Source organism: Pelmatolapia mariae, linkage group LG3_W, assembly GCF_036321145.2.
Source record: "Pelmatolapia mariae isolate MD_Pm_ZW linkage group LG3_W, Pm_UMD_F_2, whole genome shotgun sequence".
NCBI lineage: Eukaryota > Metazoa > Chordata > Actinopteri > Cichliformes > Cichlidae > Pelmatolapia > Pelmatolapia mariae.
In genome coordinates, this window is record NC_086229.1 from 26,931,547 (window position 1) to 26,953,848 (window position 22,302).

The window sequence follows — 22,302 nt, forward strand, 5'->3', positions numbered from 1 at the left end:
CACAAACTGAATAATAAAGAATCAACAATAAGACCTGATACAATAAGAACTAACCCCAAAACACCAAAGAATCATTAAAAGAGAATTGTGCAGAAATAATTGTGACATGTAACTTTAACCCTAACACTGCTGTTAAAGAGTTATACCTAAGGATGTTTAACATGAGGTTTCTAAATCAGGAATCTGGTACCAAGGAAATCATTATAATAACATTTACAATATAATTATATGATGATGGGTTAACTCTGGTCCTTGGAGATATTCTCAGGTTCCCGTTGAATCTAATGAGCTAGTTCAACTCTGTCAAAGCAGAAAAACACAAGTATTAGCTGAGCTTAAACTTAGGCCACTGAGGGCTGCACTCACAGGCTGGAGCTGATCACTCGCTCTAAAACACACAAGTTTCACACAAATCCCAATAACTCTTTCTTCTGGTTTCAGTTGGAAATGTGTGACATCTGAGTGGAAGTTCCTCCCTACACTGTGTTTGAAGCAAAGCACGAAGGAGACACCTGCTGGAGCATCTGCAGGTGTCCTACTCAGCCTCTTCACTACAGAAACACGTCCTACAACATCCACTCTTTACACTCTGATTGCTGTGTTTGTGGAAACACGTCAACATACACCGCGTCACATATGAACATAGAAATGTGTGTGAAACACAGCTGAGCTGACATTAAACATGATAGAGGATTTATTCACAAACACTGAGTAACAACAACATTTACACACACATTACCTCTTTGCAGGAGAACCACCGCCCTTTAACTTGTCACTCAGTAAGGACACAGAGCTGGGTGGAGGTCCAGGTTCATGTCTATCTTTAGTTCCTCGTTTCTTCCTGTGAATAATGATGGAGCAGTGATGTGAGTGCTGAGCTGTGACATGTAGAAGAGTCATGGACAGTTTGGACAGTTAGAGATGGTCATCTCACCTCTGAGCTTTGGTCTGGCTCTCATGTTCCCCACACAGAGTGCTTTTAGAGGGAGGGACTCCCTCCTCTCTGTCCTCACACTGATCCATGCTGCTCACATCAGTTCACACACACTTTCTACCTTCACCTGCAGAGGAAACACAAATCATTCATGTGCACATCAACTGAAATCCTCCTTTCCATCATGTGTGCTGTCCAAATATCAGCTGCTTCTTTCCTGCTTCATCTCAGTGTCAGCTGAATGCAGTCAGACAGCAGTGTGAGGCAGAGGCAGCTGGCATCGCTGCTCTACTTCTACTAGCAGTCCACTAGATGAAGCACAATCTGCTGCTGCTCTCATTCCTGGAATCTAATCACACAGTAAAAGCAGCTTTTTAACTCGTGTCTTTAAGAGTTCTTATTGTTAGCTTAGTGTCAGCAGTCTGGCAGGTGTTTTGTGTGTAAATATTAAACACAGTGAAAGTAAAGAAGGTAAAGGGCTGTGACGTTATTAAGTAAGCTGTGTCCTCTGAGGACTGAGTGAACTCAAAGTACAAACACAAACGTAGCTCAGAATGGCGGACACACTCTGCCTTGTTGGTCCAGCTCTGAGTCTGTTACCGTGAACTAGTGATGGCCAAATGAAGCTTTCTGAAGCATTGAAGCTTGTATTGAAAAACGGTTCATTACTAGAAACTTTTCAATACCGTCCTCTCTGGTGACATCTGGTGGCCAAAAATATGAAGAGCAGCTTGAATCCACAAAATAAATCCAACTGTTTCATTATTATTGCCCACTCTACAGAGTGGAGTTCTGTCTGATATTGGGCCACCATTGTGTTGCTTTAAACATGTATTTTGGAGTGTTAGAAAATGTGGTTTCTTTGTTTAATAAATAATTTTGACCAGTAAACTCTCCTTGTTTAAACATGCACCATTGTGTGGTCTTTCTTTGCTTGTGACTTCTTCATGTTGGTAAATACAATAATTGAAAAATACCACGTTGCATATAATATATACATATTTTTGACCTGGGGATCGAATTGATTGTGAACTTATGAACTTGCAAATTAAAAACATGATGCGTTTAAGGTAACCCTTTTTAAATTTTATTTAAGAAGAAAATTCACTGTGCGATGTCCGAACCTGTTCCTCTTTGTGAGATTATTTTCTCCTGCCTTAAAGAAAATCCCTTCACATGGCACAAAAGAAGCTGGAGTGCAGAAAAACTGGTAGAGATGCAGTTATAGTTATAGTCTACCTGGGCCCCACAAACTATCAGCTAAAGAGAATAATTGCTGCACATTTTGCAGACTAACAGTTTAAGATTATTTAAAACATAAAATATATCTTTTTATAACATTAAATGTTACGAGTCAAATGGAAGTTTTTCTAAAGTTATTTAATGATATTTATATTATGAAAAGCAGATTTTTGAGATTTTAAGTTCTTCCCGTTTTCAGATAAAATGATAATAAACACGCACAAAACAAAAGCAAACACCCAGAACACAAAGCTGGAAAACCCACTGACCAAAATCAACTCAAAATACTCCCACACAACAGAACCAAATCTCTCAGTGGAATGATCAGTGGTTGGCTGTCACCATCAAAACACTCCACAAATCCCGCGAGTGATTCACTTCCTTATAAACCATTGAATCAGACACTGGCTGTGTCCCAATTCAGGGTATGCACGCTTGAAGTACGCACACTACGCGTACTACGGACGGTACGTACTATAAGTACGAGAAGTGCGGAAGTGAGAGGCTTGTGAAATGGGACGGTCTAGCCTCCGTCGTGCTGCTCAGGTTGCCTAGCAACCATGATACTAACCGCTAGAAACTTTACATACAGCAGAAATGAAGGAGAAAAAATGTTTTGTTGGTCATTCATTTTTGTCATGACATCACCTTGATTAGTTGAGTATCTGAGGCTGAGACCACAGGACTGTGAAACATGATAGTTGGGCTTCATTTCTGTACTGAACAGTCATTTTAAGATTAGTTAGTAAATAACAATTAGCTAACGTTGTTCATGAGACTAAAATCATCTCACTGTGGTAATGTAAATATTATATAGCCAATATTACATGTATTTGTAACAAAGCGAAGGTGATTTTTGCACAGTGTTATTATAGGAGGGAAACACATCTCAAAATGGACAGAGCAGTGGAGCAGCCAAGGGAATGCAAACGAATTAAAAACTGTATGACTAAAATATAATTTATTATATTTAAACAGTTAAAAGTGTAAAATGAATTAAAATAACCCTGGCCAGGGAACAACACAATAGAAATCAATAAAACACAACATTAACAATCCAGTGGCGTCCGACACAGTATAAAAGTCACCAAAAATTTACAATCCAGGCAAGCAGAAGGGGGAAACCCGGCGGCGTCCTCGCCTTCCTGTCCGTGTTCTCCGCTCCAGCGCGCTATAAAAAAGAGAGGAAAAAAAGGGCAGCGACAGTAACTACTTTTTTAGTGGCTACCGTTCAATAAAGTGGGATAAGTCAGAAGACTTACCTTAGGTGGGCAGAGCTCTCAACTTTCTATATATATATATATATATATATATATATATATATATATACATACACACACACACACACACACACACACACACACACACACACACACAAACATCACTCATATCACATAACTTTGCCGACATGTGGCCAACAGTAATGTTTTAATGTTCTTCGTTATTAAACGTTCGCACATAAATAAGTGACATAATATTCAGTACTCACTTTTGACAGTTCACTCTTTCGGCCGCTCCCTTCTGCCGTATTTTGCGGCAAAATTATCCACACCCACCGCCGCGCTATGGATTGTGGGATATATAGGGCCACGAAGCGTGCACCGGACCACGCTTGATATTTGGGGAAATCGACGGCGCATTTGGAGTATGCATTTGAAGTACACTTTGAATTGGGACAGCCGTCGTCGCGTGGCGGTGACGTATTCGCACTTGAAATGCGTACTTCAAGCGTGCATACCCTGAATTGGGACACAGCCACTGAAGCAGTTGAATTATAAATGAAGCTAAGGACGTCACTGATCACGTGACTCTGGCCAAACAAATCAAGCTTGGACACAGTGGCTGTGTCCCAATTCAGGGTATGCACGCTTGAAGTACGCATTTCAAGTGTGAATACGTCACCGCCACGCGACGACGGCTGTCCCAATTCAAAGTGTACTTCAAATGCATACTCCAAATGCGCCGTCGATTTCCCGAAATATCAAGCGTGGTCCGATGCACGCTTCGTGGTCTCATATATCCCACAATTCGTAGCGCAGCGGTGGGTGTGGATAATTTTGCCGCAAAATACGGCAGAAGGGAGCAGCCGAAAGAGTGAACTGTCAAAAGTGAGTACTGAATATTATGTCACGTATTTATGTGCGAATGTTTAATAACGAAGAACATTAAAACATTACTGTTGGCCACATGTCGGCAAAGTTATGTGACATTAGTGATGTTTGTGTGTGTGTATATAAATATATATATATATATATATATATATATATATATATATATATATATATATATATATATATAGTTGAGAGCTCTGCCCACCTGGGGTAAGTCTTCTGACCTATCCCACTTTATTGAACGGTAGCCGCTAAAAGACTAGTTACTGTCGCTGCCCTTTTTTCCCCTCTTTTTTTTTATAGTGCGCTGGAGCGGAGAACACGGACAGGAAGGTGAGGACGCTGCCGGGTTTCCCCCTTCTGCACCGCTTGCCTGGATTGTAAATTTTCAGTGACTTTTATACTGTGGCGGACGCCACTGGATTTTTAATGTTGTGTTTTATTGATTTCTATTGTGTTGTTCCCTGGCCAGGGTTGTCAAAAGTTAACTGAACGTTTGTGGATTATATATGATTATATATGAGTGTTGTCTTAATTCATTTTACATTTTTAACTGTTTAAATATAAGAAATTATATTTTAGTCATACAGTTTTTAATTCGTTTGCATTCCCTTGGCTGCTCCACTGCTCTGTCCATTTTGAGGAAGGTTTCCCTCCTTTAATAACACTGTGCAAAAATCACCTTCGCTCTGTTACAAATACATATAATATTGGCCATATAATATTTACATTACCACAGTGAGATGATTTTAGTCTCATGAACAACGTTAGCTAATTGTTATTTACTAACTAATATTGAAATGACTGTTCAGTACAGAAATGAAGCCCATCGGTCATGTTTCACAGTCCTGTGGTCTCAGCCTCAGATACTCAACTGATCAAAGTGATGTCATGACAAAAATGAATGACCAACAAAACATTTTTTCTCCTTCATTTCTGCTGTATGTAAAGTTTCTAGCGGTTAGTATCATGGTTGCTAGGCAACCTGAGCAGCACGACGGAGGCTAGACCGTCCCATTTCACAAGCCTCTCACTTCCGCACTTCCCGTACTTGTAGTACGCACCGTCCGTAGTACGCGTAGTGTGCGTACTTCAAGCGTGCATACCCTGAATTGGGACACAGCCAGTGCTTCTGAAGCAGTGTGTTGATTTTTTTTTTAACACACGCGCTGGCGCGTCAGCTTCAAGCGAGCCATCACTACCTGAACTATCGAGCGGTCTCTCTCTTGCATGGAGGGACCGGAAATAAAACACACAGTTTGTTGTGAGAAGAAATCAAACATGAGCTGAACAAGTAAGTAAGTAAGTAAGTAAAATTTTATTTATATAGCACATTTCTAGATAAAAGATCACAAAGTGCTTCACAAGGTATAACACAAAAACAGTCCAAAGTTAACAAAATGCAATTCTAAAAAGATGTGTTTTTAGCTGTTTTTTAAAAGTAATCAATGAGTCTGCAGATCTTAAGTTCTGAGGAAGAGAGTTCCACAGTCTGGCGGCCACAGTGGCAAAAGCTCTATCACCCTTGGTTTTCAGCCTAGTATGCTGAATAACAAGTAGTAAAGCACAAAGAACCAACAGTAAAGTTCCTAAAAACAAACTGTTAAAAGAGGAAACAAAGCAAACTTACTGTTTCTTCACACACACCAACAACAAGCTCGACTTACTTCCTGATAGTTCAGCTGCTTCCTGGAAAGGAAGGCCTTCACCTGCGCGCAAACCGATTTTTACAATAAAAGCACTCTGTAACTAAAGTAACGTCACACTGACAGTTTGTGACTTTTTAACTTTGTGCTGACAGAATAAAAGTAACTTGGTGTCACTTCTTCTTTCCCGTTTCTCTAAGCAGATTCAGCTTTGACTGAAATAATCATACTGGTAATTATCAGCGGTTGTATTAAAGGATTTATCGGTTTATTCTAAAAATCAACAGGAATTTGGTGCCGGTCAAAGAATTTCCTTTTAATAGTTGACATTCAAAGCTTTAAATGGATTTACCAACTTGTTACCTGGGATGGTTTTAGAGGCCTGGACAGTCGCCCCGATGGACTCTTACTTTGAAAGGATGGTGTCACCTGTAAGAGCCATTTACACTAAAACTCATTAATACTCACAATCATTCATGTTTCACAAAGCGTTCAAAAGGAAACAATTTAACTGCAGGAGATTTTATTAAAGTCATTTAGCAGACTCAAAAATAATAATAAACATAATCAGATTGTATTGGTGCACGGGTGTGGGGTGTGACTCATGGGTGTGTTAGGTGATAAATGTGGTTGCACTCACCTGTTCCCGCACTTGATGTTGATAAACAGAAAGGTAGGGTGAGCATGAGTTAAAAACCTGTTAACCACAGCTTGAGCGCAGCTTAAATCATTTTGATGCGTTTTGACTGTAACTTGATGGTTTATGTTTATGTTGATTAATGTTTTTCTTTCATTTTTGATCTACTGCAGAATATTTTTATAAAATCCCAGGCCAGGAAAATCACCTTCATGTTTTTCTGTGTTTTATCCTCAGCTACTTTGACACAAAGACATCTGCTGTGATGCTTACACCTTTGATAAAGTCTCGCAAGTGTCAGCTTTATTTTTATAGATTCAAAAATATGGAAATGTACTGATGCATGATGTGAATTATAATATTTCTGACTGTATGAGGCATTTCCCCGATTCGAATTGATTCTAGAAATCAGAGCCCTAACAGTTACACAATCATACCAAAACTCTGTCCTGATAGTTTCGACTTTCTCTGAGACAATATTCGGGATAAATAACCACGAAAACAATTTATTTATTCAGTTTAGAGGTTGACACATCACATCATTATAATCACAGAGCCTGTTTCACTTGAATCCACTTGATGGCGCAGTAGAGCAAATTAATCATCACAATGCATCGAACCATGAGTCGACCAGGTGGATGGAAAACTTCAGTTCATCACGAGGCTTCATCTCACCATCACTAGGTGAGAGTAGGGACGGGTATCGTTTAGATTGTATCCGATACCAGTGCCAAACCGGTACTTTTGAAACTGTGGCGGTGCTTAAACGGTCCTTGAACCAGTGCTTAAAGAATGGAGAACATAAACTTTGTCCAAAAGCCTCTCATGTTTAGCTGTTTTTTGTTTGTTTGTTTGTTTTTTGTGTAAAATGATAACAATGTTTCTCTAACAGGAGGACACTGTTTACACTCAACTCAGCACAGGGACACTGAGGAACCAGGGGACCTCAACCAAAACCCAGGATAAAGAGGTTCAGTGAATGTGGTGCTGAAGGTGTGGAGGTGGATCAGAGTGTCAGAGGAGACTCTGTAGAAGGACAGAGTGCCAGCAGGACAGTCCACATACACTGCTGCTCTGTTAGAGACAGAGGAGGAGGAGGAGGAGGAGGAGATGGATGTATCCCACTTATTGTGCCAGACAGAATGAGGGCCATCATCAGAGCAGCACAAACTCCAGGACAGATCATTGTGTCCAAACATACCATATGGGGAATAGTAACTAGCAAGCATAGCAAACATACCTGATTTTGATAATTGACTCTCTTGTTTCCTTCTAATTCTTCTGTAACTCACTGCTATATCAACCCTTCCTCTCCACTCAACCTCCCAGTAACAGCGACCAGTCAGACCATTTCTACACAGTAACTGGCAGAAATAATCAAACCTGTCTGGATGATCAGGATATGACTGAACCTCGTCCACATGTGTCACCTTCCTGTTGTTGTCAGACAGTTTGAGTTTTTTGTGTACTGTGTTTGTGTCGATTGTGAGTTGACAGGAATCTGATGGAGAGAACAAACACAATCCAGCTGCAGTTATTGATCCATCATCTGTTCATTGATTGACACTTTGATGATGACTCCTGACATTAGAGATGTGAATGAGTGATGTGACAGTTTGAAGATGGTTGAATGTGTGCTGCTTTGTTTTTATGAATCACATTAAAAACACACTTACACTTCCTCAGACCTGGTGTCAACCATCGGACTCCAGCAGGCTCCAACCTGAAAGGAGGAAGGTGGTCAGACCAGCACAGTCTCTTTCAGCATGCACACATGGCTCTCATACAAAAATACAATTCAGCTCATACGTGGATCAAACTGCTGACGATTTGGGCTGATCCTGGATCTGTCAGTACATCACTGAATTGAACGAAATATGACTGATTCAAACTGTGACCTTCATTGTCTTTATATTCTTCTTCTATTTAGCTGGAAATGACACCTGTGCCTTCGTAACTTGAATTTTTTGTCAGGGTTCCACTGTACACTGGTCCCTTAATAGTTTCAACATGAAATATTGAAAAAACAAATATATGGTCCACTGATTTGTGTGACATATGCAGACATTTCTCTGTGTGCATGTGGTGAAATCTGCTGTTAAATCAGAACATGAAAAGGTTAAAGGTGGCATTAAAACCCATGAAAACAACGCTGCACTCAATCAGAGAGCAGCAAAGGCAAGGGGGCGAAACGCAAGTATGGAAGCCAAGGGATTGTCACGTGATTCAGAAGGCATTATGGGCATTCTAGGCTCAGTCAATCAGAGCCAGTGGATTTCGTTACTCGGGCATCTTGCCGGAACACAAGCAGAAATATTGCCGTCCAGTGCCTTTGTAATTCTATTTTAGTTTTCAGATCGGACATCTTTTCTTCAGAGGTTTGACAGATTTCAGACATTGTGTTAACTGATATGGATTGCTTAATTTGATTTGTCAAGATTTTTCTGGCTCTTTCCCCATGCTCATAGAACTTTTGCTTGATTTGAAAAATAAACGCTCTCTTTTGCTGAATGGACAGGATTTTGTTTAGTAATAATTTTCTCTTATAGAGGTCTGGTGTTGGATTTTCTACATATAAGCAATCAATCTCTTTTATACTGTTGGCTAGGTTATCTGTGAAGGTTCTCAGTCATCGTAGTATAAGGAGTTTGGAAAGAAAAGTTATGTTGCTGGCTGATTGTGACCCCCCGTTTTCACACCTTGGCTTGGTTAGGTAGAGGATCATCAGGGGGTCCTTTTGTCCCTCTTTGGAGGGTTATTCCCACTGTGTTTAAATCTGGGACTCTCCACCATTTGACCCTTAGAACTGAAGAAGCTTCTCGGATGAGAGGTGAAACATCTTCAAGCAACTTAAAGAAGTCCAGACACTTTTCTTTCCAAGCTCCTTTGACTGTTGGCTAGGTTGTTCATTTGTTGTAAGTATTTCTTTTTTTTAAAAGGTTGCACATTAAATTATCTGGCCTCGAAGACAGGCGTTTAAGGCCTCCCACATAAGAGTCATTTTCATTCCTTGGGTTTGATTTGTCTCTAAGAAATAGAGTATTTGCTCAGAGACCATTGTTTTTGGTTAAGTTAGGATGTTAAAGGTATAAATAATCCGGTTAAATGCACAAGGGTATTTATTCATTTAAAATCATTGTTGTATATCTGCAGGAAACGCACCTCTGAACAAATTAAACTTTAGTATTTCGCATAAAAATTTGAGGACAGATCACGTGGTGTTGCTATTCTAATTTGGAAGGGCATATCCATTTATTCCACCATCAACTGTAGCGGATACCAGAGGGAGACATATTATTATACAGGGCAGTTTGTATAGGAAACAAGTAACTCTTTCAAATGTATACGGACCAAACTGGGATAACCTAAATTTTATAGTACTTTTTTAAAGAACCTCACAGATTTAACAGAGTCCTATTTGATTTTGGGTGGTGACTTTAACTGTGTGCTTAATCCTCAGCTTGACAGATCAAATGCAAAAGCTGACAGCAGCATTTCAAGAGTGGGCAATGTTCTGCAATTCTTTTTGCAATCTTACACTTTTTTGACCTCTGGAGGAATAAAAATCCTACATCTAAACAATTCTCATTCTTCTCACCAGTACAGTGGTCATACTCACGGATAGATTTTTTTTGTTGTAGATAATAGAATTCTTCCCAAGGTTTTAGATTGTCCATACAACTCTATCTCAGTCCATAGTCCAGTTCAATTAGATGTAAATTTTTATAAATGCCCCAGTCAAAAACCCACCTGGCAGCTTGATCCTTTACTCCTAACTAAAGACTCATTCCTCAGCCTTTTAAAAAAAACAAAAAAAAGTTTGTTGTCAGATTCGAGGTGTTACCTCCTTTGCACAGTATCACCTTAAAGCACTTGTTGGAGGCTGCTGAGTTTGCATCTTTTGCTGTGAAGTATAGCCAGACTTTTGATCGCTTCGCCTTGTGCATTTTTAATCTACTATCCTTGCAATGGTAAAATTATTGGCTGGAATCCTGACATCTCAGGAAGAAAAGGCACCAAAATAAAGCAATAAATAAAGCAATAAAATAAATATAATCCAAATTTTCAAAAGTACAGCATGTAATAAAGTGTCATGATCCTGGGCTTTTGACCCAGCGTTTTGAGATTTATTTTACATTACTGTTATGTTTAAGCCCTTTAGGTTTTCTGCCTAGGTTGTTATAGTTCTTTGTTATTAGATTCCCCTTTTGTCTTCCAACCCCTGTTAAGTTTCCCTTGCCCTTCATGTGGTTCATGTCTGTCTTACGTTATCAAGTTCAGGTTGTCATGTCTGTGTCTCATGTTTCCTGTTTTATTTTGATGAGGTCTTGCGTTTCTATGTTCACTGTATTTACTTTTACACTTTCCCTGTAAGTTCATTATGTTCATGTTGGTTGTGCTGTTTTGATCTTTACAGTTATTATTTCCCTAGGTTTCAGCTATGGTTATCATAGGTTTAGTTCTTGAAATATAGCTTTACTGTGTTCCATGTTGTGTCTAGTGTGCCTTTCTGTACCATGTTTCAGGTTCTTATGTTCTGTCTCCCCAGTTGCTCTTAAGTTTACATGTCTAGCATTCAGTCAGTGTGTTTCCTGTTTTACTTTGAAGGTTTGTGTGTCATGCCAGTGTTTCTAGTTTTGTTTCCCTTGTCTCATCCAGCCTGATTACTCCCAGCTGTGCTCTCCTTCTATGTCTCATTCCCTTGTTATCCCTCAGTGTATTTAAGCCCCGTGTTTCTCTTTGTACGTGTCGTAGTCTCCCTCATGGCTGTTTCCCTCTGTGTCAGTTTATCCATGTCCTAGTTTAGTTTTGTTATATTTTTTGCGCTATTCTGCAATAAAGCAGCTTTTTGAGTTTCATTCCTACGTGGTGAGTTTTGCTTTTGGGTCCTTCTCCTGCCTCCACACAGTCGAAACATGACAAAGTATGTCCAACAGTGTAATTTGAGTTCTAAGCATCCCAGAAAACTTATAGAAATACACCGGTAACTATTTAAACTACTTAAAAATAGTTACCGGTTTTAAAGGGTTAATCCAAATACTTAATCTGAGAACAACCAACAGCAGCAATACCACCCAGTAACAATTCAAAAAGTCACCAATCCTGACACGTACATACCGTCCAATCAGCTCATCTCTCACCAACCAAACACACTCTCAGCATCTGCACCTGTACTTTGCTCCAACCTGTCTCTGTTTTGCAGGTATCCCAGTGTATATACTGTCTTCTTTTCTGTGCTTGTCTGTGTTTCCTCATTTCCTGTGAGTTTTGCATTTGGATCAATAAACCCTCTTTTTTGTCACATCCTGCCTATATGTCTTCCACCTTGGTTGTCTCTAAATTTGCTTATTTGCTGGATTGTTTTTGTTCCATTATTGCATAATGTGTGTTGGCTTTTCAAAGCAAATTGTGACCTTTGTATTTGAAAAGCACTAAAATACATAAATACAATTACATTTCTGTGCATTTAATGGCAAGCAGCTTTTAAATGTAAAGAAAAGATCTCCCTGTAGTTGAGAGTTTGTACTACAGCATTTTCTTTTAATAAATCTAAGACAACAGTTTCCCCTGCTTATAGTGGTTGTTTTGATCTAGGATAAATATTAATTGTTGCTCTCTGTATAGAACCATTAATATAATCCACACTAAATATACCGACATAACTTTTTCCTCGAAAACTTCTCTCTGAAAACCTCTTACATTAGTATGCCTTATTGATTTGTTTATGTCACATCTGCAGGAAACAAACAGGAAGTGCGTGAAGGACAGAGAAATTTTTCCAGCTCTTCCTTCTCTATCAGACATCCTCTCTATACCTCAGAGTGTCCAGTCTCCAGCATGGATCCTTCAGTCCAGCCGACAGCAGCTTCATTCCTGAGTTTCCTGGATGATTGTAGCTCAGGTCCAGCTCTCTCAGATGGGAGGGGTTGGAGCTCAGAGCCGAGGCCAGAGAAGTACAGCCTTCCTCTGTGATCAGACAGCCTGACAGACTGCAGACACACAAAACAACAATCCATCTGTCAACAATAATTTTCTGTTTGTCATATACAATAACATCTATCCATTTACATGCATTAAATTTAACTTTATTTATAAGTGACAATTCCCAACAGACAACAGCTGTTTAACAGTGTAAGGTAACAGCCTACAATATTAGAGAGAAAGCCCCAACTATCAGACTATTTACTCTGATCAGCATCACCATTTGGTGATGGTGGGAAGGAAGAACTCCCATTGACACAATTGACAAGAAGACCATCTACCATGACTGGTTGCCAGGTGAGGGGAAAGAGAAGAGATGATCTCAGTGAGACAAGAACAAAACACAAACTAAGAAGAAAGAAGAAAAAGTTTAAGGACATGCAGTAGTGGCACATAAAAGCATCAGGAGTGAAAAGAGAGGAGTGGAGAAGAAAGCAGAGCATCATGGGAGGTCAACCAACAGCTTGAGCATATAGCAGAATAACAAAGAGATGATTCAGAGAGACAAACCTCCACCTTTGGACAGTTTAGAAGGAGCAAGTATTCTAACTTCTTTAAGTGCATGCCCACTGGATCTGACCCCACAAAAACACTTTTAGCCATTACTCTTTGTGGTAAGAAAGGAAATAGAATGCAAATTAGCCATTTGACATGATATAAAGAGCATGGTTGGTTGAGAGCTACAGAGTTGCTGTTGGCATGTCTTGCCTTCCAGCGCTGAGGAGACCTTTAACAGAATTATTTGTGCTGTACATCTAGCCTTGGCATGTTGTCATGTATTGGAGTAATACAGAAGGCAGAGTGACTGAACCTCTAATTAATCTGATGTAATAAAGTGCAGAATAAAACTAAAGAAAGGACTATGTCTTTTAAAATGTCCATGTGGGCACCCCTCTCCCCAACCCCCGCGCACGCACGCATGCATGCACAAACACATCCTCCAGCCACACACACCCATGTTTTGCTCCTTTGTGGTATATTTCACACCTCAAACATTTAGTAGACAATTAAACAAATACAAGTAATTGCATTGGCTCTGCGCCCCACCTAGGGGGCGGGCCCCACACTTTGGGAAGGTCTATTTTAGACGATGTTAAACTTAATCATCACATCAGTCTCCTCTGATGACCTGTTTGCTGCTGCCTGCCGCTGATAGGCAGTGGGGAGAGGGGACAATTGGACAGTGCATTTATCGCAACTAACGTGTTTTTTGGATACAGTGAGCTTTCTCAGCGTTCAGAGATTGATGGCTCCATGTCAGAGCACTGGCTATGAATTTCAGACGGATCTGGCCTTAACTTAACAAAAAAATATCAATACTTCTTTTCATCTTTTCTTATTACCCACAGCTACATCCACTTCTGCCAGGCCTAGGCTACTCACTAGGGCTGGGTATCATCACTGTTTTCCACAATCCATTCGATTCGATTCAATTTTGCCTCAGACAGTCAAAAATAATATCATTCTGATCATTTATCAGTACTGACACTTGTGAGACTTTATAGGAGGTGTGAGCATCACAGCAGATGCCTTTGTGTCAAAGTAACTGAGGATAAAACACAGAACATGAAGGAGATTTTCCAGACTTGGCTTTTTATAGCAGAAAACCTTAAAAATATTCTGCAATTTAACGTAATTTTTAAAAAGTTTACATTTTGTCAGTATTTTTTTGTCTGAGGTCACTTAAGTAAGAAAAACAAAAAGAAAACAAAGAAAGAAAGTCACCGACAGCGCTGTAACCAATGGTAATAAGCAAATGAATAATGCAAAAATTAAGATCTGAGATGAGAAACTGTTCGTGAAATACACAGAGACAGAGAGCTGTGCATGAAGTGTTATTTTCTTGTGGTGGAAGCAAAACAGCAAAATTAAGAGTAGATTAATGATGATATTTATCAAATTTGAAGCATAGTTTGGATCTTCTTTTGTTGCTGGATGTAAACACAAAGCGTAGACCCGACGCCTTAGAATCAGTAAGCTGTCGGCTTTCAGCTTCGTCGGCCTGTCCAGCACGGGAAGTCATGTGAGAAAGCTGAGAAAGAGAAACCTGATTCTGATGTGACGTGTCCACTCTGTGTTTACGTCTTAGTGTGGAATCTGTTTATCTGTTCTTATTTGCTGTTTGGTGGTTGTTGAAAACGTTTTTGAGCCTCATCTCTTTATTCAAGCTACTCACCTCTCTCTATCCACCTGCACTTCAACTGGACAACATCCAATCAGAGAGATCCCGCCCCTGATTATCTGCAATTGGTTTAGATAGGAGCATAATGTGTGTCGTTGACCACACAGAGACTTTCAGAGTTGAAGAGACTTTTCTTTTTTCTTTTTTTACTCAAACAGTTGGTCGCAATGATGCGTCCTAGGATTTTTTTAGTCGGACCATTAACAAATTTGATTGCATTTTTTAATGGTCCCATTTCCGCTGCTTGTATCCGCCATCTCGTTCTTTCGGTCACTACCCACAGCTCGTGACCATAGGCGACGGTAGGGACATAGATCGACTGGTAAATTGAGAGCTTCGCTTTTACATTCAGCTCTCTCTTCACTATAACAGAACGGTACAGCGTCCGCATCACTGCGGCCACTGCACCAATCCGTCTGTTGAGCTCCTGCTCCCTTCTCCCCCCACTCGTGAAGAAGGCCCCGAGGTACTTAAACACCTCCACCCCAAAAGAAACCTCAACAAGTAATTTGGTCATTTTCGGCCTACCAGTATAAAAGTAAATTGGTATGTTTTGAACACAAAATGACTATGTACAAGTTTATTAGTGCATGAAGTAATTTTTGAAATACAAACAAACAAATAAAAACTGTCACACTTAAAAAAAAAAAAACTCTTAACAATTCTTATATTTGTGCAACAATAATAAATCACATTTTAAATGATCATCTGTGGAAAGCTTTGATTCTTGACCTGAGAGTTTCAAGGTTACATTGTGGACTCTCCACTGCAACAGACAGAAGCTTGACTCCTAAATCCTGCAGGTTGGTGTTACTCAGGTCCAGCTCTCCCAGAATAGAGGACTGGGAGGTGAGAATTGAGGAAAGAGTTTCACAGCTTGTCTCTGAGAGGTTACAAAGACTCATTCTGAAAATGACAAAAAAACAACAACAACAACAACAAAAAAAGAAACAAAAACAAAACAAACAAACACTGGTGTTAACTTATAATCAGTGTGGAGCAATTATCAAAATTTAATACCCTTTTTCCAATAATACTTCAGGAAACCATATTAAAAGGCTTTTTAGTTACTTGCAAAAGTATTGGTCCCCCTTTGAACTTTTCCACATTTTGTCACATTACAGCCACAAACATGAATCAGTTTTATTGGAATTCCACACTACATGACTCCATTGTTTTCTTTACAAATAAATAACTGAAAAGTGGGGTGTGTGTAACAGTCAGTTGCCCATGACATTGCCTGATGAGTGCCAATGACTAAATAGAGTGCACCTGTGTGTAATCTAATATCAGTGCTAATGTAATCTAATATAAGTACAAATACAGCTGCTCTAAGATGGCCTCAGAAGTTGTTGTCTAAGAGAATATTGGGAGCAACAACACCATGAAGTGGAAAGTACACAGCAGACAGGTCAGGGATAAAGTTATTGAAAAATTTAAAGCAGGCTTAGGCTACAAAAAGATTTCCCAAGCCTCAATTCAATTTTATTTATATAGCGCCAAATCACAACAAAAGTCACCTCAAGGCAAACATCCCACGGAGCAGTCATTCAAGCAATCATTCAGAAATGGAAGGAGTATGGCACAACTGTAATCCCACCAAGACAAGGCCTTCCACCTAAACTCACAGGCCGAACAAGGAGACCGCTGATCAGAACTGCAGCCAAGAGACCCATGGTGACTCTGTGAATCTATGGCAAGATCTGAAAACAAACGCTGCCCATCTAATCTGACTGAGCTGTTTTGCAAAGAAGAATGGGCAAGGATTTCAGTCTCTAGATGTGCAAGGCTGGTAGAGACATACCCTAAAAGACTGGCAGCTGTAATTGCAGCAAAAGGTGGTTCTACAAAGTATTGACTCAGGGAGCTGAATAATTACACACACCCCAATTTTTATTTTTTTATTTGTAAAAAATGTTTGGAATCATGTATGATTTTTGTTCCACTTCTGACGTGTACACCTCATTGTATTGTTTTGGTCTTTCACATGTAATTCAAATAAAATTCATTCATGTTTGTAGCTGTAATGTGACAGAATGTAGATAAGTTCAAGGGGGCTGAATACTTTTGCAAGCCACTGTATACATCAAGAAATGAATGAACTTTAATTGGTTAATTCTGAAAACCTCTTTATCTGACCTCAGAGTAGACAGCTTGCAGTTTAGATTCTTCAATCCAGCAGAAAGCGTTTCACAGCTCATCTCTGAGAGGTTACAGAGACTGAGTCTGAAAAGGAAAACATGAACAATTAAATAACACTCGTGTTAAACTGTAATAAGGGTGTAGTGAGGAGCTACTGTGTTTAGCAATGTCTTTTAGAGAATCTATAATGTCTGGGGTTAAATGGGTTAAAAATGCAACAGTTTTTTAAATATTACAATGCGATTAAAAATTTATGGGCTACAAGTTTTTAACTGTTTAATTTTATCAGTTGAAAACAAAAGAAAAAAAAAAATAACAAAAAACTGAGTATAACTGATCTGACCTCAGAGTATTCAGTTTACAATGTGGACTCTCTATTGCTGCAGACAGAAGCTTCACGCCTGAATGATTTAGGCTGTTGGTACTCAGGTCCAGCTCTCTCAAACTAGAAGACTGGGAGCTGAGAACTGAGGACAGAGCTTGACAACTTTCTTCTGACAGTTTACAGACACTCAGCCTAAATAAAAGAACAAAAGATGACATTTGTGACATTTGTTCAACCTTGAAAAGAAAAATAAATATACTGGAGGTCACTACAAGACATGGTTAACTAAAAATCTCTAAATATAAGTCTTAAATGGAAGGAAACCATTTAACTTTTCTTAATAAAAGCATAACTAAAACCCCTTATTGGAATATAATTTAATGACAGGCTCATATATTTAGTTATAAAAGTCGTACCAGTATGTATTACAATACTTCACTTCCTAATTCTAATGTCTGTTATAACTGTTGGTCGATGCAACTCAACATTATCCGTACTTGTACTTGTACTTGTACTTGTACTTTATCACATACTGGACCTTTTTTTTTTAATAATATGCTTGTTTCAGGAAACATTCCATCTTTATGAGCTCCATCTCCCTCTCCTTTTAACATTTTGAATACAAACTTTAAGTCTCAAACAAGACATAATTTCTGGCCCTTGGATGCAAGCAAGATCTTCTGATTCCTGACTCTGAAATATAATAGCGGAGGTCTTCAAAAGTTGATTCTGCTTATCTGGACGTAGCGTTTTGTGGGAGTGGGAGAAACGTTTCGTCACTCATCCAAGTGACTTCTTCAGTCTTAGCTGACTGCAGGTTTCCCCAAACCTTATAAACCAGCCCACTGAAGGAACAATGAGCTGTGATGTCAGTTCCTTGATCTTAATTATGCAAATTCTCATGACCATTGATCAACAAACACTGACCAAAACCCACTGATCAAAGACTAATGATCAATGGCCATGAGTACCATTCACAGAGAGTTGGGGAATGGCTGCAATCACAGCATTGTAAGATGGCGAAAGATGTACCCGTAGGCCCCCTCCTCGGTTCAGAGATGGTCTTTCCCTTTTCACGTAAATGGCCTCATTGACTCCGCGCTCAAACCAGCGTTCCTCCCTTTCCAAGATGTGTACATCCTCATCCTTGAAAGAGTGTCCACTGGCCTGTAGTTGTAAACAGACTGACAGACTGAGTCCTGGCCTGACGAGGTAGCTCTTCTGTGTTGTGTCATTCGCTTCGCCAGAGGTTGTTTGGTTTCCCCGATGTATAAATCCTGGCAATCCTCCTGGCACTTAACAGTGTAGACTATGTTACTCTGTTTGTGTCGGGGACCTGATCCTTGGAGTGGACCAATTTTTGGCGCAGCGTGTTTTGGGGTAATAAAAGCCACAGGGACCCGGTGTTTAGAAAAAATGCGTCTCAACTGCTCCGATACTCCTGACACATATGGGATCACTACAGGTTTTCGCTTGGGCAGCGGTTGTCCTTCTCTCCTGGATCAGGTGGAGCTTTCTTTAGGCACCTTTCCAGCTTTGACAAAAGTCCAGCTGGGATAACCACATTCACTCAGGGCCTTCTTGATGTGCTGTTCTTCTGCCTCCCTGGCCGCTGTGTCCGTGGGGATGGTGTTCGCTCTGTGTTGTAGCGTCCTGATGACACCCAGTTTGTGCTCCAGTGGATGATGAGACTCAAACCTTTAATACTGATCCGTATGCGTAGGTTTACACGTCAGCTTTTATATGTCCCCCATTACTGATGGAAATCTCACAGTCTAAGAAGCCTAACCTGCCACTTTTCATATCCTCCCTGGTGAATTTGATGTGTCAGTCCACTGAGTTAATGTGATCCATGATTTTTGGAACATCCTGAGATTTGATTTTCACCCAGGTGTCATCCACACATCTGAACCAACTGCTTGGTGGTATTCCAGGGTTGGATAGCAAAGCCCTCTTTTCCACTTCTTCCATGTACAAATTGGCCACGATGGGTGAAACTGGGGAGCCCATGGCACACCCATGTTTCTGCCTGTAGAACTGACCCTTGTATGTTAAGTAGTTGGAATGAAGACAGAGTTCCAAAAGCAAACACACTTGGTCGATGCTGAGAGTGGTCCTGTTGCTGAGGTTGGTGTCATCCTGTAATCTCTTACAGACTACCTCCAACTTTTCCGTGACTGGGATGCAAGTAAAGTGAAGTGATGTGGTGTTCAGAGCTGCATACCAGCGGGTTGAGGATCGAAGCCAGAAATTTGGGAGATGTTATAGGTGACTGAGTTGATCATGCAGACAATCGATCTTAAAGCTGCATCCTGTTTATATATTTTTGGTAAACCATACAGACTCTATACTCATGGCCATTGATCAGTGGTTTTTGATCAGTGCGTTTTGTCAGTGCTTGTTGATCAAGTGTCATGAGAATTTGCATAATTAAGATTAAGGAACTGACCTCCCAGGCTATTGTTCCCTCAGTGGCCTGGTTATAATCATTATGCAAACGTACTGTTTATAAAATTGGGGAAACCTGCAGTCAGCTGAGACTGAAAAAGTCACTTGGATGAATGACGAAATGTTTCTTCCACTGAAAACGCTACGTCCAGATGAACAGAATAAACTTTTAGAGATTTAATTTCCTGGATGATCGAGAATGCATCAAGTCATAATGGTGGAGGGCACGAGTCTAACAACAGTGTAATTCTAGATGTATCACTGTACTTATAAGAATAATTGTATAAAACAGTGTCCATGTTAAAAGATGGAGGTAAAGGCGATGAGCAGAAATGCTGACACAAGTGGAACGTCTTTGCTTTCTGAAATTGATCATTTATAATGTCATTTATAATACAATTTTTAAAAAGATTTTGAATGCTGCAGAACCCATCACAGTTTGTAGATGTGTTAATTGCTAACCTGATTTGTTTGTTAAGTAGAATCAACATTTCAAAACTAAAGCTATGATCACATATTTACTTACAGAGCTTTGTTGGAGGCTTTGACCACTGGCAGCAGCCTCAGAAAAGCCTCCTCTGAAGCAGAGTATTTCTTCAGGTCAAACACATCCAGATCTTTTTCTGTTGACAGTAAGATGAAGACCAGTGCTGACCACTGAGCAGGAGACAGATAATTTGCGGAGAGAAGTCCTGTACTCATGCGCTGTTGGATCTCCGCCACTAGAGAACAATCATTCAGTTCATTCAGACAGTGAAACATATTGATGCTTTTCTCTGCAGACAGATTCTCACTGAGCTTCTCCTTGATGTACTCGACTGTTTTCTTATTGGTCTGTGAGTTACTTCCTGTCTGTGTCAGCAGGCCTCGTAGAAGAGTTTGACTGGTCTGCAGTGAAAGACCCAGGAGGAAGCGGAGGAACAAGTCCAGGTGTCCATTTGGACTCTGTAAGGCCTTGTTCACAGCACTCTGGTAGAAGAGATTCTCTGAATATTCTTTCATTTCAGACTTCAGGGAGGTTGTTTGTTCCTCTTCCAGCAGATTGAGTCCAGAGTTGATGAAGGTCAGATGGACATGAAGAGCAGCCAGAAACTCCTGCACACTCAGATGGATGAAGCAGAACACCTTGTCCTGGTACAGTCCTCTCTCCTCTTTAAAGATCTGTGTGAACACTCCTGAGTACACTGAGGCTGCTCTGATATCGATGCCACACTCTGTCAGGTCTGATTCATAGAAGATCAGGTTTCCTTTCTGCAGCTGATCAAAAGCCAGTTTCCCCAGAGACTCAATCATCTTCCTGCTCTCTGGACTCCAGTGTGGATCTGTCTCAGCTCCTCCATCGTACTTGACCTTCTTCACTTTGGCCTGAACCACCAGGAAGTGGATGTACATCTCAGTCAGGGTCTTGGGCAGTTGTCCTCCCTCTCTGGTTTCCAGCACATCCTCCAGAACTGTAGCAGTGATCCAGCAGAAGACTGGGATGTGGCACATGATGTGGAGGCTTCGTGATGTCTTGATGTGGGAGATGATCCTGCTGGCCTGCTCCTCATCTCTGAATCTCTTCCTGAAGTACTCCTCCTTCTGTGGATCAATGAACCCTCTGATCTCTGTCACTCTGCCAACACACTGTGGAGGTATCTGATTGGCTGCTGCAGGTCGTGTGCTTATCCACAGGCGAGCAGAGGGAAGCAGTTTCCCCCTGATGAGGTTTATCAGCAGCACATCCACTGAGGTGGACTTTCTAGGGTCAGTTAGGATTGTAGTTTTGTGGAAGTCCAGAGGAAGTCGACACTCATCCAGACCATCAAAGATGAACACAACCTGGAAGTCTTCAAAGCTGCAGATTCCTGCTTCTTTGGTTTCAGTAAAGAAGTGATGAACAAGTTCTACCAAGCTGAACTTTTCCTCTTTCAGCACATTTAGCTCTCTGAAAGTGAATGGAAATATGAACTGGATGTGCTGGTTGGCTTTGTCTTCAGCCCAGTCCAGGGTGTATTTCTGTGTTAAGACTGTTTTCCCAATGCCAGCCACTCCCTTTGTCAGCACTGTTCTGATTGATTTATTTCTTCCAGGTGAGGCTTTAAAGATGTCTTCTTGTCTGATTGTTGTTTCTGGTCTGTCTGGTTTCCTGGATGCTGTTTCAATCTGTCTGACTTCATGTTCATCATTGACCTCTGCAGTCCCTCCCTCTGTGATGTAGAGCTCTGTGTAGATCTGATTCAGAAGGGTTGGGTTTCCTGCTTTAGCGATGCCCTCAAACACACACTGGAACTGCTCTACCAGGTTAGACTTGAATTTAAGCCGACAGCACTGAAGAGCCTCTGAATTTGAAACAGAAGATGATATGATTGGCAAATTGCAGTTTATGTAGTGTGAATAACTTAATTTATTTACCTCTTGGTAACGTTTGTTTAGATCTCATAAGATATTTAGGATTTTTTTGAAAGGTCATCATTTTAATTTATTTAACATTAAATTGCAAGAACAGTTTGATTTATATGTGAAGTAAAGATGAGAAAACTCAAAGGACCCCAGTGAGAAAATGATTTGATGACAGTGGTCTGATCATTTAGTAATTAATCCTTTACATAGGGTTTTTTTTTTTTTTTTTTTTTTTACATTTTGTAAAGTACCTTCTGCTTAATCAGTGGGA

General features: G+C 40.2%; 2 protein-coding genes across 2 annotated transcripts in view; both read right to left on the minus strand.

Moving 5' to 3' along the window:
- The window catches only part of LOC134621491 (NACHT, LRR and PYD domains-containing protein 12-like), a 328,927-nt gene that overhangs the window by 155,819 nt on the left and 150,806 nt on the right, over positions 1-22,302 (minus strand). The gene's annotated exons all lie outside the window — the stretch shown is intronic.
- Positions 1-22,302, minus strand: part of LOC135932494 (NLR family CARD domain-containing protein 3-like) — a 53,360-nt gene that overhangs the window by 13,797 nt on the left and 17,261 nt on the right. The window contains exons 3-5 of the mRNA XM_065469982.1: positions 20,176-21,970; positions 17,220-17,393; positions 12,387-12,560 (exon numbers count right to left, since the gene is read on the minus strand). Of these exons, the coding sequence (XP_065326054.1) occupies positions 12,387-12,560; positions 17,220-17,393; positions 20,176-21,970 (2,143 nt within the window). The remainder of the gene's footprint in view (positions 1-12,386; positions 12,561-17,219; positions 17,394-20,175; positions 21,971-22,302) is intronic.